The 14,820-nt window shown below is 37.2% G+C and overlaps 1 protein-coding gene across 1 annotated transcript in view; it reads right to left on the reverse strand.

Moving 5' to 3' along the window:
- Window positions 1–14,820, reverse strand: part of ctnnd2a (catenin (cadherin-associated protein), delta 2a) — a 142,229-nt gene that overhangs the window by 73,868 nt on the left and 53,541 nt on the right. Inside the window, exon 12 of the mRNA XM_041968887.1 lies at window positions 1,296–1,509. Within this exon, the coding sequence (XP_041824821.1) occupies window positions 1,296–1,509 (214 nt within the window). The remainder of the gene's footprint in view (window positions 1–1,295; window positions 1,510–14,820) is intronic.

The following is a 14,820-nucleotide window of genomic DNA, read 5'->3' on the forward strand; positions in this document are numbered from 1 at the left end:
TTTGGCAGATGAATGAGCTTAACACGAACAACCTTGGAGATTTTTTAATCAATTGTACATATTTCAAAAGAAAAAAAAAAATATCTGTAAAAGTTGAGTGTACAAATTCCATGAGAAGTGAAGTCACTCAGCTCAAACAGCTACAAAAGAAGAACGGCCGAGGCCAAACATGACAATAAACTGTGCTTATTTACGTTTGATAACAGTATAGACTAGTCATGTGGCTGGATTACCTCTCCTAATAAAGAAATGGTGCACAGGGTTTGCACACAGGTTGTCAGATTTTTGTGCACATGCAAAAGCATCACGTATTACCTGGATTATTAAAGGCTCCTACCTGACATTACTGTTTCAGACAGAGGTGGGTCGGTTCATAGAGCGTTTTTGTGTTTTACTGAATTGCAGGAAATAAATGAGTTCTTAAAAGAACACATCTACAACTCTACAAACAGCCCAATAACCTGTTTTCGATTAAAACAGCACACCTTGAGGGCAAATTCACTTCTCACAATAAGACTAAAACGCAGATGCAGGTGCTTCAAACGACCTGCTACACAAGGACACTCTATTCCAAATCTAATGCAGAGCTGAAAAAAATGTTGAACAGGAAAATTATAAAAATTGTCAACAGCAGATCAAACAGCTTGGTGACACCGGGTGTGCATCTTTATGCAGAGATTTAGACGTCTAAACATGCTTCAGGAGGAAACTCAGTCTTTATCAATGTTGAGGTTTTAAACTTTTAACTTCAAAATTCAGTTTTGAAGATAAGCTCAACATTAAGCTGAATCAGTATCAGAAAAATATGTCTGTGAAAACATAAAAAAAAAGGTGAAGAGGTGAAGCTGTTGCACTCAAGCTGGCCAAACATGTAGTTTCGGGTTATTTAGGTAATTCTTCCACTCAACACCATGTTTCTGTCAAATAGCCTTCAGCACCTTGTAAGAAAAGACTGTATCAGGCTGTCATAAACACAACTCCTGACATGCTCCCAATTATGAGGCCATTAGTTTTCCATAAAAGGAAAAATGCAACTGATGTTTTGGAGAGCCTCTTACACAATTAAAATAAAATAAAATGAAAGTGTAATACAGTATATGGCACAGTAAACTGGAAAAAATTAAGACTATTTAACACTACATACTGGTACCAGAGGGCTATAATCCTCTTTGAAGCCTGCTACTGATCTGACCAATGATAAGCCACACACATACATATCACACACAGTATTACATTCTCTCCTCAGGCCAGGGGTTATGAGGGTGAAAACATAACATTTGTGATAGGCAGTGTACCTGTGACCAGCTCTCTGATTTCCACATCTCCAGTCTTCCTCAGCAGGCGGACCAAAGCAGGAATCCCACCACAGTTCTTCAGGGTCACCTTGTTTTCATCGTTGGCCTTGCCATAAACCAGATTTCTCAGGGCTCCACAGGCACTACGATGAACTTCACTCATCCTGTGGTCCAGCAGATCAACCAGCAGCTGGATGCCTCCCTGTCTGCGGATCTGAGTATCAAAGAGCATAAGTCAATTAAACATAGCATGACAAAGGTAATGTCTGGTTTTGCAAAAATAAGACTCAACTGCAATAAAAAGGTAAAGAAAATAGTTTAAAATAAAATATGAAAATATCTTTTTGCAGGCTCTGTAGTTAAAACTACAGATGATCAGTTTGCAATCTTTGTGTTGTCGTCAAGAACAAATGAAAAAATATTATTAAAATATTTAGTATTGGATGGTTGTCATGACTATTCAGAAAGCCACAAAGGTGGTGGGGTGTTAATGTTCTGTATGGTTGCAACTTTAGTGACTGTTGACTCTTACATGAGGTGTCCTCTGACATGTTTATAGTATGTTAAATGCTGTACAACCATTTTATTCAAAAAGTTGAGCCACTACTTACATACAACCCTAGCTCATCTTTTTCCACCTGCATGAGACAGTTGCTGTAGCAGCCACTAATCTTAACCAGTGAGCTACTAATCCTTAACACTGGGTCTGTCGCATTTATGGCCGGGGTGACCTGGCAGCGAGCCGGTTGGGAGGAGTTTTCACTCTATTTAAACCAGGCGATCAGCTGGGGTATCAGCCGGTTGTCCCGCTCTGATCAGACAGCTTGTTCAGTGAGAACACCCCTTTTAAGCACTTGGGTGGATCAAACAAATCGGAAATGGTTTTCCAATAAACTTGTTGAAACTTAAATGTTCGAAGCTGATAAATAGAGTTGATGTGTGGGCTTCATTTCTTCAGTAGATAACTTTACATTAATGTGGTTCCTCAAGCAACTTCTGCCGATTTTACTATTCTTTTCAACTGCTTGAGGCAGCAAAGTTATGTTCCAATCCAACTAATTGTCCTTATATATTAAGAGACTTCCAATGGACACTGTTGCACTTTGCAGACTACAACCTGAAATTAAAATGATGGCTTTATTATTAACTTATTATTTTAATTATCAATTTCTCCTTGAAAAATCCATGTCTCTTTTGTTTTGATCAAGCCTCTTTCCACCAGCAAAAGCTTTCCTCTTCATTTAAATGGCAAACTCCTCCTCTGACACTCATCATCCCTTCTTCCTGGGTCATTGCCTGGTTGACGGTAAAGGAGCGGACTGACTTCAGCTTATAATTAAATAATTCCACACCTAAATGAGCACAATGTTCTTGAGATGTATAAATCCAGTTTTAAAGCAATGCACAGCTGCCCCTGGACTCAATTCTCGGGAGACATGGCATCTCCTTTCATTGTTATGCAGATGACTGTCGGATCTATCTTTCACTTGAAAAGAAGGACTGCTTTTTATGAACAAATATTTTTTTTAATGACATTAAATCTTGGATGGAACTGAACTTTCTTTTTTTTTAAATGATTCCAAAACTGAGGTGATGGTGTTTGGACTGCTGGTGTTCCTTGTATCATTTTAAATAATTTTGCAAGCTAGAGATTATAAACCTGGTTTTAAAAATGGATTCTGAACTAAAGCTCAAAAGACAGATTTAGTCATTGTTAGATCCAATTTCTTTGACCTGAGGCAGCTGGCCAAAATTAAGCACTTTTTAGTACCACAGCACATTGACACAGTAATCCATGCCTTTGTAACCACCCGGCCGGATTACTTCATGCATTTTATTTTGGGATAAGTTATTCCTTTATTTCTTGACTGCAGCTTGTACAAAATGCAGCTACACGTCTTTTAACTGGCACACGTAAGAACTGGCACATCACCCCAGTTTTGCCTTCTATTCACTGGCTGCCCGTGTACTTCAGGATCCATTTTAAATTGCTTTTATTTGTTTTTAAGTGTTTGAATGATGCTGCCCCATTACACCTCTCTGAGCTCTGCTGTCCCTATACACCTTCTCGGGATATCAGGTTAGCTGACCAATTCTGACCAGGACTTGCCAAAAGCTCAGCGGGCTAAACTGGGGGATGTGCTGCCTTTATACATTAGACAGGCCTCCACTTTATCTGTTTTTAAATCTCTTCTTAAAATGTGTTATAAATAATTTTTTTTTGCTTTTTTTTTTGCTTTTTTTTCTAACCTGTCCTGTCCAGCCTCATAGCAAGCAGAATGATAGTCTGGTTGCTGTACCGTACTGAACAAATTTGCTTTGCCAAGGGGAGGCTTATGGGTATAAGGCTCCTCTTGATAATCTGACTCATTTATTTATTTATTTACTTTGAATCATGGAATCTATGTAATCTTGTTGGACCTGACTGGAGGGGAAAGAAAAAGAAGGAAGACAGCAAAAAGAAGAAAGGAGACAAACACACGATAAACAGAAGGCAATGACCCTTCAATTCACACCATCACCAGACAACAAACTGTTACACCTGTACATGAACACACCAGAAAATTTCCTACGGCTTTTCAGAAAAACAGAGCTGCTAGTCATTATGAGTTCTTAAATAATAACCAAATCAAAAAGACATATCACAAAAGTAGCACAACAACAACCAGATACAAACTCACAGGAAAAAAAGAAAAATGATCTCTTAGTGTATAAACCCACTGGATAACTCAGTGACTGTGTCAGCATGTGGAGGATGAGGAATAAGGAGGGATCAGTGATGAAGAGTGGTGAGTGAGATCGTGCAAATGCGACCACACCTCTACAGAGGCTAGAGGCAGACCGGGGCAGCCCAGAGACTTGGGCCCTCAGCAGCAACCCCTGAGCACTAACCCAAGCTACCCCACTCCGAAGACAACGCCAGCCCACACCATGCCTAGGAGATACCCATCGACCCCCCTCCCCCACCCTCCACCTACTCCAATCTCCACCCCATGTAACCCCACACTCACACCCTCCCCTGCGAGGTACCAATATGTTATAAATAAAGTTGCAGTTCAGCTCCACCCATCTGAACTACAGTCAAGGATCGATCACACCAGAATCTGCAGCAGGTGGGAAACTATTGCCTGTGTTGCCATGGTAAAGCTGCAGAACAGAACAAGGTCTATTGCCAAATGGAGTCCAAGAAGGTGGAGCTCCAGCCTATCAGCCAGATGAGTGAATGATGTCAAGGGCTAAAACTATTGCAATTAGGCCTCTCCGAGTGTTCTGAAACACAAAACAGGATAGTTTGCCGGTTAGCAAAAACTGAAGTTTTTAAGTAAAAAACAAAGTGTAGACTTTCCACCAAAAAGTAGGCACACTTACCAAAGCTAAAAAAAAAAAAAACAAAAAAAAGTTTTCCTCCAATTTTCAGAATTGCATGTCTGTCCTATGTCATAGCTGCATTTGCTTAGTATATACACACAAAGACATGCATGCTCTAAATGAGAAAAAAGATAAACAAGGAAATTGGTGTAAATATATGATAGTGTCTTAATTTTGTATGAGGACGAAACAAGACTATTAGCCCTGCAGGGATCACAATGAAGGCAATCTGGCATTACAGATTATGTCCTCCACCCATGGTGTTTCACATTTTGGCTTCTCCCTATGCTGGTGGTTTTTAAACCCTCCCAGATCCCTTTTCCACTGCAGGGATCTTCATCAGCCTTGGGGAGCCAGCTAGCTTAAATCAGCCTGTGTTTGGTTCAGCTGACAGGGGTGCAGTACTAATCACTGGAAACAGGCCGCTGTGATCACCAGGGGACCAGAAGGAACATGGATAGAGCAACTAGTGCATGGAACACAAAGAGAGCATGAAAATGAGCTTTCACACCTCCTCTTTAATCTCTCTGGAGGACTGCAACAGGTAGTCTTTACTTAGTCAGAAAACACCAAAGTTTTGCCCAGTTAACTAAAATAATCAGACTCCTTCAGTTGTATTTCTCTCCCTGTCATGACAAAGTAGACTGCCATACTTGACCATGCAGACAAATTGACAAGAGCAATAATGTACTATAAATGGAGTGACGTCTGCGAGCTAATTACGGTAGTCGACTCGAGTTGTTTTGGTGCATCTCATGTGATCTGCTTCACATTTTGCATTCGACGTGTTAAATGTACCTCTCCAATCTGGCTGGTCAATTTAAGCCTTCAAAGTCTGTACTCACCTGGTTCATTTTTGCTATTGTTGTTGCATCTTACCCCCAGATCATGCCCTTTTCGGCCCCTCAACTACCTCGGCATCCACTTGTATGCTCTGGGCAATAATTCACTATAACAAGTTGAGAAAATCTGTTTACAGGGAGTGAGTTAGCTATAGCCAGGACACCAAATTTCAACCATATTCTTTAGATTTATAAACTTTTACACATGAGTTGTCTGACTGAAATGTGTTTCTTCTTTTAATGTCTCTGCCACTGATTGTTTGATGGTCCGTGGAATCCCTTCAGGCATGACTAACATTTTACAGATCACTTTTGCAATTGCAAAGTAAATGTGATTTATTGTTAAATACTTAAATGGTGCATGAAGAAGATATAGAGAGAATGACTGCAAAAGAAAATGTTAGGATCAACAGAAAGTACTGAAAAGCCATGAGTACAGGGGCGGAATGGACGTGTTTCATGACACAGCAGGAGTTTATCGAGCAAAATTACTTCTTATCTATTTAATTTAAATAGATTAGGAAATGCAGTAAATAGTAGAGTAACCTTTTGGTTTGGCCACGCAATTTTCTCAACCTGATTAGCTGTCCATCTTTTGCCCTCTACTTCTCACTTTTGCTCCTCCTCTCCTCCTCCTATCACTTCCCATTCCCTCCCCTGTGCTAATCTCTGCACCTCTTCATCTTCATGTTTGTGTCACAGTTAATCTACTATTGCTTGAAAACCATAGTGCCGTTACTTCGTATTGCAGACTTAAAAGGCTTGTCAATACCTCTGTGCCTGTTCCTCTGTTCCATGTCAAGAAGATAAGAAGTGTGGATTGATTTATCTTTGTATCCTGCTGTTCAGCAGTGGCCACAGCTACTGGTAACCCATAGCGACAGTATTGCCTGGTAACAGTTAGCTGCGCTGACAGCTGGGATTGTGAAAATCAGAGGGGCTGCCGGCATAAAATGTGGCAACAAGACACACATGAGGCACCTGGGATTGTGGCATGTGAAGTTTAACAAGCCTGTTTGAGTCACCACATATGGAACACCAACACAAATCAGTGGCCCACTGGAGATGGTTAACTGCCTTCATGTGGGGAGACAGAGAAAACATATGTCACACCTTTTAACAATTTTATATATTCTATGCCACCAAATGACTGCTTTTAAAGTTTATTTTCCTTTTTAGTGCTGACGAGAAGAGTATCAGAAATGCTTCTATCGCAAAAATACCAATTTCGGGGGTTACATGTTATTCACCAAATATATTTAAGTTAAGGTTTAAATGATTGTCAAGAGGGTTAGAAATGTAAACACCTTCCGGAGGAGAAACTCAGAAAAAAGACAGGTAAGTTTGAGGCCCAACCAGTAATGCACCTGACAGTAAAAATGATAAGCTGTCAGTCTCTAATAAAAGCTTGAAATATCAGCCCATGTCCACAGTTTTTAAAGACATGTATGTGTATCTGTTAAGGTTTTGTGAACAACTCTGAACTCTTTTTGAACTTTGGAAGCAATATGAGATGGGAAAAAAAATTCTATGTTACTGCTATAAAAGGTGAACACTGCTTATCTATGGACAAGAAATGTTAAAAGATCCGTACAGCCAACAAACATTAGACAATCTATTTATTGTCGTTAAAGAGGAACTTAAGGGTGAGATCTGACACAACCACATACATATTTCATTAAAGAAAAATGGTATATATACCAAGCCTCACTGAATTACTGTATTTGTTTAATTTCCAATCAACTTGGAGAATTGCACCTTCTACCTCACTGTCTTCTTGTTTCGCTGTGTTTTAGATTTCAATGCATATTGTAGCACTTTGTTCAGCTTTGTTGTTTTTAAAGTGCATTATAAATAAAGTTGCTGTTGCTTCTTTGAGTGGAGTTTTTCACCAACTCCAATTAAATTCTACCTGACACCTTATTTCATGCTCAGAATCAGGTAGGACTCAATCGGCAAAGGCCACAAGTAAAACCACAAGATAAGTTCCCTTCTTCGTAGGATAATGTTCACAGAAGAAATCAAATTCAAGTTAAAACCACAATGGAGGCTCAGTCATGACATGGAGCTACTATGCAGCCCCCGGGTGCGTTTGATTGAATGAATCAAGAGGATTGATAAAATCATAACGTAACCAGGACATGACAACTCTTTGAGAAGGATCTAAGTAATTACATCTAGGATAAAGACTGTGACTGTATTCTTTACTTCAACTCTTTTTTTTATTTAATTTGTTTGGTCAGTTGCTTTGAACATTTAATTAAAATCATTTATTTCATGGCATGGGGCAATTTGGACTTATTTCTTAAAGAACCAGGAAAAAAAATCTAAAAGAAAACACACTCCAGGATGCTACTAATTCTTACCACCTCTGTAGTCACACAGTTTCACATCCACACAGGCATTAACTTTTGTTTTTCCTTGACATTCTGGGGCTAACTGCATTTTACAGCTTTTCAACCATCGGCTAATTGGGTTTATGGCCCTTGGCTATCATTTCCTCTTGGGTATTCTAAAATTGTCAGAAAAAGGCATTAACCTATGGCTACCTAATAATGTTCTCAAGTAGGGACATAGCTAAGTCTCAGATTTATCAAAAGTAAAATTCACAGCTCTGAAAAGCTACACCAGAGGCTTCCCTTTGTTGGAGGGAAATTACGGAAACAGGAAAAAAATCCAATTTTCTTCTCAGTGACTTATTAACAGTTTAACCCTAAGAACGTTTTCGTATTGGTTCTGTTAATAGATAGTTTATAATAGTTCAATTAAAAATTTTAAATAAAAATTGAAAACTACTTTAATAATCAGAGGGAGGTATTGTAATTTAGATATTTATATTGTATGAAAATAGTAACATATTTAGATTAATTGTAAAGGATATTTCTCATTTCGTCATATGGCTATGTTTTTTAAACCTTTTCGATCACAAACCATCTCAGCAGCCCTCTAAGTACCACATTTAGGACTGACTTTAAGATACACCTGCTCGCCCAAAATAAAAGTGTCCCCCTGGATTTAACTAATCAAATAGCTACGAGCCTCCTATTGGATAATTAAGGCATCAGCATTTATCTTATGGCTGGGAACAAGTTATTGAACCCAACTGTTGCAGTGAAGAGCTTCTCATTTCTTAAACAACCAACAACCACATGCTGTGGTCATGGAAAAGATGTTATTTTTTTTTCCAACTGGAGACAAAGGCTTCCGTTTGCTAGGATGCATGAAGATTGGACTCTGGAGCAATGGAATAAGGTCTTGTGGTCTGATGAGTCCAGATTTACCCTGTTCCAAGAAAGAAAAAAAAAAAAAAAAATAGGAAGCATCGATGTAAGAAGAGATGCAGATGAAGTGATACAGCCATCATGCCTAGTGCCTGCTTTTCAAGCCTGTGGGGGGAGTTTATGATCTGGGGTTTGGTTCAGCACCATTATGTGCTCAAAGAATGAAGTCAGCTCCGTGCATGAATATACTGAATGAGCAGATTATTTCATCAATGGATTTCTTCTTCCCTAATGGCACGGCATATTCCAGAAAGACAATGCTAAGATTCATCGGGTTCATATCCTCTTGAGACCCAGGGAAAAAAAGTTTTAATTTTTATTATTTTTCTTTGATAAATAAGGTGTTGGTATTGTAAAAAAGAAAGAAAAAAGCCCACTGGAGTGGACTGGAGTGGGATTTCCTTGTTCTCAAATACAAAACATTTAGTGAATGAATAAATGATCCCAAAAAAATCTGATAAAACATCTAGTTAAATACAAAAAAATCAAACAGTTCATTAAAACTTGAATATTTAAAGTTCAATATGAACCTTTTGATATTCTATAACTATACATATCACAGTAGCTGCTATTTCTTGAAGCAATCAGGTTTTTTTATAGATTCAGATTTATCCTCTTTAAGGATCAACAGGACTTGATGAAGTTACATGGGAAGTGTCAGAGAAAGGAGCAAAATTTCAATGACCTTTAAAGTGGACAAATATCAATTGCTGGGTCTTAGGAAGATATAAAATTATAAAATCTGAATTAAAAAAAATGACTATTTATTGTAATAAAAACCCACAAATGCTACTTTTTCCATTTTGTAAAAAAAAAAAAAATCACCTGATCTATTATCTGTTATCTGGAAAGTTTAGCTTTGAAACTTACTTCTACTTTTGTTTGAAACTGATAGACCATCTGAAGCAAGAGGTATGAATGTTTTATTTGATAATATAATAATATTTATCTGCAATTTACAGATTACGCTGTGAATTGGTTGATATCTGAAAATTCACTAAAGGGAGCCCAAGTGGTACATGTGCCACAGTTTGAGAACTATGAAACTAAATCACTAGCAGAAAAAGCAAGTACCTGGGTCCTCATGTATAAAAGAGTGTGCGGAGGGAGGCTCCCTGCTATTTTACAAGTACAAAGTGTAATTCATGCATACAAAGCAGACTGTAAACACTAAAAAGACTGAAATACTGAAAACCTTTTCTTCCAGAACTCACAAACATCTCTCTCCCTGACAGTCACACTCATTGACAAACTCTCATCAATATCTGACTACTCTATTAACTGGTCTAAGATCACACTTCTGCCCATTAACTGTGACTTACAAAACATACCCAATACCACAAAACTGTCTGGAAACATTAAATATTTAGGCATAAACATTATCAGAACTAACAAGGTTAAATTATGTTCAGCCATTAAAAACAAGGAGATGATCTCTCACAGTGGAGGTGCTTACCCATTTCACTAATGAGGAGGGTTGCCACCATTAAAATGATGGTTTTATTTAAAGTTAACTATTTATTTTCAGTGATACCCACCAAACCATCTTTCAGTTGGTTTAAGTCACTAAACTCACACCTAATTTTCTATGGAAAAACAAGCCATCACATATCAGTTTAAAAACTTTATAACAGCCTAAAGATAGAGGTGGATTGGACCTACCCAACTTCAACCACTATTTCTTAGCTAACAAGCTGCAATATATCTCCAAATGGATTGAATCTAGTGGTCTAGATGAGCCATGGCTAGATGTAGAACAAGCGTTGTGTCAGGATTTAGTCGTCTCTGACCTGCCATTCATCAGCTCAACCATCAAAACTTCATTATTTTTTTAGAAACATTAATATCAGTTCCTCTTTGATGGCTTTGTGGGAATTTCTAAAAATAACTATGTCTTCACCTATTCTATGTAAGCTTACACCCATCTGGAACAACCCTGACATCCTGCAGCAAAAAAAGAAAAATAGATAAACTTCTCTCAATGAAATAATTAAGAAATAAACCAGAACATATAAAGAAAAATGGAAACTTCTTGTCATTTGATACACTTGCATCACAATATGGAATCACCAGCACTAATCTTTTAGAATATCACCATAAATATATTATAAGTAAAAAAAAGAAAAAAAAAAAAAAACTCTGCCAATTAAACTTGCAGCTTCCAATCAGTGTAGGAGAATTCTTGAATCTTCATCCCCCAAAGCTGCTATCAAAATATAAACTGTTATCGAAGTTAGATGATTCTATATTGCTTTCAACTTCAAAATGGAAAGCTAACTTATCTGGTAACTTTAATTAAAATGAATGGTCACAAATTTGTTTAAACAACTTTAAAATGACTTACAATTCAAATGTGCAACTAATACAATTCAAAATTCCTCATTGAACTCATACAGGACAAGGGATGTTCAGGATGGGTCTGGTACAATTAAATACCGGTCAACATGGCTTGGATGTAATATTTCCACACTGTGCCTATACGTGGTAATTAACTCTTATTACTGTCTTATGTATCACAAAGAAAACTATTAAGTTAAGTGTCTTTTGGGGGATGACCTGGGTGGGCCCGGGGGTGGTGGACATTAGGTTTGCCCCCTATGGAGTTCATTCCTCATTCTGCATGCTGACACAGTCACTGTGCTAGATGCTCCTGATGGTTGTCAGCTTCAATTTCCTGCAAAGGCCGTAAGATGTTCTCTGTTGTTTTTCTGTACAGATGTAGCATTTAGTTGTCAGTGTTTCTGTTTTCATTGAAGAGCTGTTGCTTTCTCCCTTTATCTGTATCTTTATCCCCTCTTTCTTCTGTTCACTCTGCTTTTCTTTTTTGTTCACTCTTTGTCCTTTTTTGCACCCTTCTGTCAGGTCCAGCATTATTATTATGTAAATTTAGTAATAAAAAAAACAAAACAAAACCAAAAAGAACAAAATCTGTTTATCAAGAGGAGCTGTATACCCATAAAGCTTCCCTTGGCAAAACAAATTTCTTGGCACAACACAGCAGCCAGCTCATCATTCTGTTTGCAACGATGCTGGACAGGACAACTAGAGAAAAAAAAACAAAAAACAAAAAAAATAACACTGAAATGAATATATCCATAGATTATGAAATGGAAACTCAGGGAGCAAAGAGACCCACGAGTCCCTCTGAGTCAAGCAGACTTGGAGAGGAGAAGGTCATAGTGTGTGTTCATTGTGTCCATGGCTACTGGGTATTAGATGCTGCACGTACCAGCAGAGCCCCAAAACCTGACTGTGGACTGGAGTCATACAAAATGAGCAAGACAAAAAAAAAAGACATTTGCAGTCATAAAGGAATCGTGCATTTTAATGCATGAACTTCTCATTAAAGTTACTGGTTAAGAAAACAAGGCAAGATTAGGCCAAAATCTTTTTGATTTTCTTTAGCATTTTTTAAAACTCTTTCCGCAGCATCTTCCCGGTGTATGACATTTGCATTAGCATGTAAAGGGGTTTCCTCTTACAAATGCAAAGACAAAGTTATGCATTTTTACTCAATCATGGCTCTGTACCTCAGCAGTCATGAACACATTGACATAACACTGCATGTTCACAAGGACAAAAAAGCTATCCATTTTATTGCTGATAGAGATTGTGGCATAGTGAAAAGGCAGCAGAGCTGTGGGGAATTGTATTAAGCAGGTTACAGAAATTTTAGGTAGAAACTGACAAGTGTAACTTTAAGCTGAAAAAAAATTATGCTAGATGGGTATTAACTTTCTGATGATAAACTAAACCTTCATAGATTATCAAACTAATTGTACATTATTATATACATAATAAAGATTTTTTACAGACATGTCACAGGAACTGGAGTGGAAATATATTGAGGACTTCTGTTAAAGAAAACTGATGTAATTTGCTGCTTTAAGCCGAAAGGAGCCTCCCAGGAGTTTGCAGGATGGACAGCCTGAGATTTTGTAGCTTATGACTGCACACATTCTCCTGCCACATTCATTTCTATACATAGCAAGCTGTGCATGGAAACAGGTATATGCAGTGTAAGAAAAATGGCAGGGCTGTGACTCCTACAGAGTGAATAGAGCTAAAAACCATGTTGCATAGGATGAACATAACGCATTCCTCCCTATCTTTAGATCTGTACATACTAGTGCCATTTAAAGTTAAACATAGCCATCTGAAAAAAAAAAAAAAAAAACATAAGCAAAGTCAGCAAGAACAAGGTTATCTTTAAAAAATAAGCAAAGACCACAGTTTTTGCTGCTGTTTTCTGTTGATTTACTTGTTGATGAAGAGAAGAAAGAACTAAATAATTGGCAAACTAAGTCAAGTCTAATTTCCCCATTTAAATCATCATCATTCAAGCAGATAATTTAGAAGACTGTGTGTATAACCATATCAAACTGTGGCTAATCAAGAAACATTTGCAGGTCTTCCTCTATGGCTCAATTGATTCATTCATTTTTTTTTTTTTTTTTTTTTTTTTGCCTGGTGATAATAAAGACAAACTTCAGTATCTCTAAAAAGTGTATTTTTTGCAATGGAAGAAAGCCATACAGACTTTTTTTTTCCATTTAGAAGCTTGAAAAGAACTTTGACAATGAGCCAAGACAATTATGTAGGAGTTACGTTACACAGTCTTCTGAAACTACTAAACATTCATTTTCATCTATTTTTATTTAGTATGCCTGAAATTTAATGAATGCTGCCACATGTCAAGAAAATCTAAAAAAAGAAACATAAAAGTGCATATCAATATGTTCCAACATGTACAGAATATATCATATGGTGGGTCTCCAGGAGAATTTTTACATCAACTTACAAGCTTTGAGGGTGATCAAAAGAAAAAGACTTCAAACACATGAGCACTGGAAATGCTGTTATTACTTAATGCTACCAGAGCAATGTAAACATGATCCTCCCTGAATAGTACTATAATTATGATAATAAAAAAGAAAACTCTACATGAACCCTTAATTGTTATAAAGCTAAGAGTAAAGGATTCACAATCCATTTTAGAATAAATGATATATTCATCAGCCCCACGAAAAGAAAGCTATTTATCTCTTAAAAGCAGAGTTTAATAGATATCTTCTCTTCAGTTTTTATCAGTAAGGTGTATGTGTGTTTTTAATTTTTTATATTTTTATTGACTGAATACAGTTTAACATTTGTGGTATCATGTCCAACCACAGCATATGTTTTTGTCTGTTAGTGTTTTTAATGTAAACAGTGTTTTGCAGATCCTTTGGCTGTAAGTAAGATAATAAGACAGTATCATGAGGGGAGGCAAGTGCATCCATTGTCAATGGACAGATGTTTTTCTTTCTATTGTTGAACACCTCCATTCAAGCTGTATATAAACCATAAAACAGGAAACAAACATGTTTTTTTTGTTTTTAAATAGGGATGGATGAGGGAGTGGGAGTGAAATAAAATGTAATTCATTGAATGCCAGAGTGACAGTGTTTTGTATTTGTATATGCATGTCTGTGTGTGGGAGGGTGTGAAAATTAGAAATGTCTTCATATTAACATACGGTATTTAAATGCATTTCATTGTGCAAACAGCTATATTAATTTAATATCTGTTTTAAATTCATGCATCATTGCACATTTATATGTGTGTTTGAACTGATGTTTAAGCAGTGAGGCACCCCTTGTAAATAAGATAGTAGAAGCAGCTATTCACTGTCTGATCTGAAATTAATTTCACATAGACAAAGAAAGTTAATACTCTGTACTAGTAAATTGATTCTCTAGTAATGTGAGAAGAGAAAAAGGAAAAAAAGGATATGGGGATCTACAAGTTTGAGCATGAATGCATCTGCACATACCACTGTCATTGTTTTAGAGTGCTACCACCTTTATTAAAGAGTTTATTCAAGTGTTTCAAAGGGGCTTAACAGCAAAATTGCTTTTGAGAGACAAACTTGCTGCTTTGGGACTAATAGAACTTTACTGCCTTCGTAGATCCCACATATTAGGACGGACAGTTTCAACATGAACTGCTGCAAGCTTTATCAGCCAGAACATCAGTACGAAACTACTTACT

The sequence above is a fragment of the Melanotaenia boesemani genome, chromosome 18 (genome assembly GCF_017639745.1).
Source record: "Melanotaenia boesemani isolate fMelBoe1 chromosome 18, fMelBoe1.pri, whole genome shotgun sequence".
NCBI classification, from domain to species: Eukaryota; Metazoa; Chordata; class Actinopteri; order Atheriniformes; family Melanotaeniidae; genus Melanotaenia; species Melanotaenia boesemani.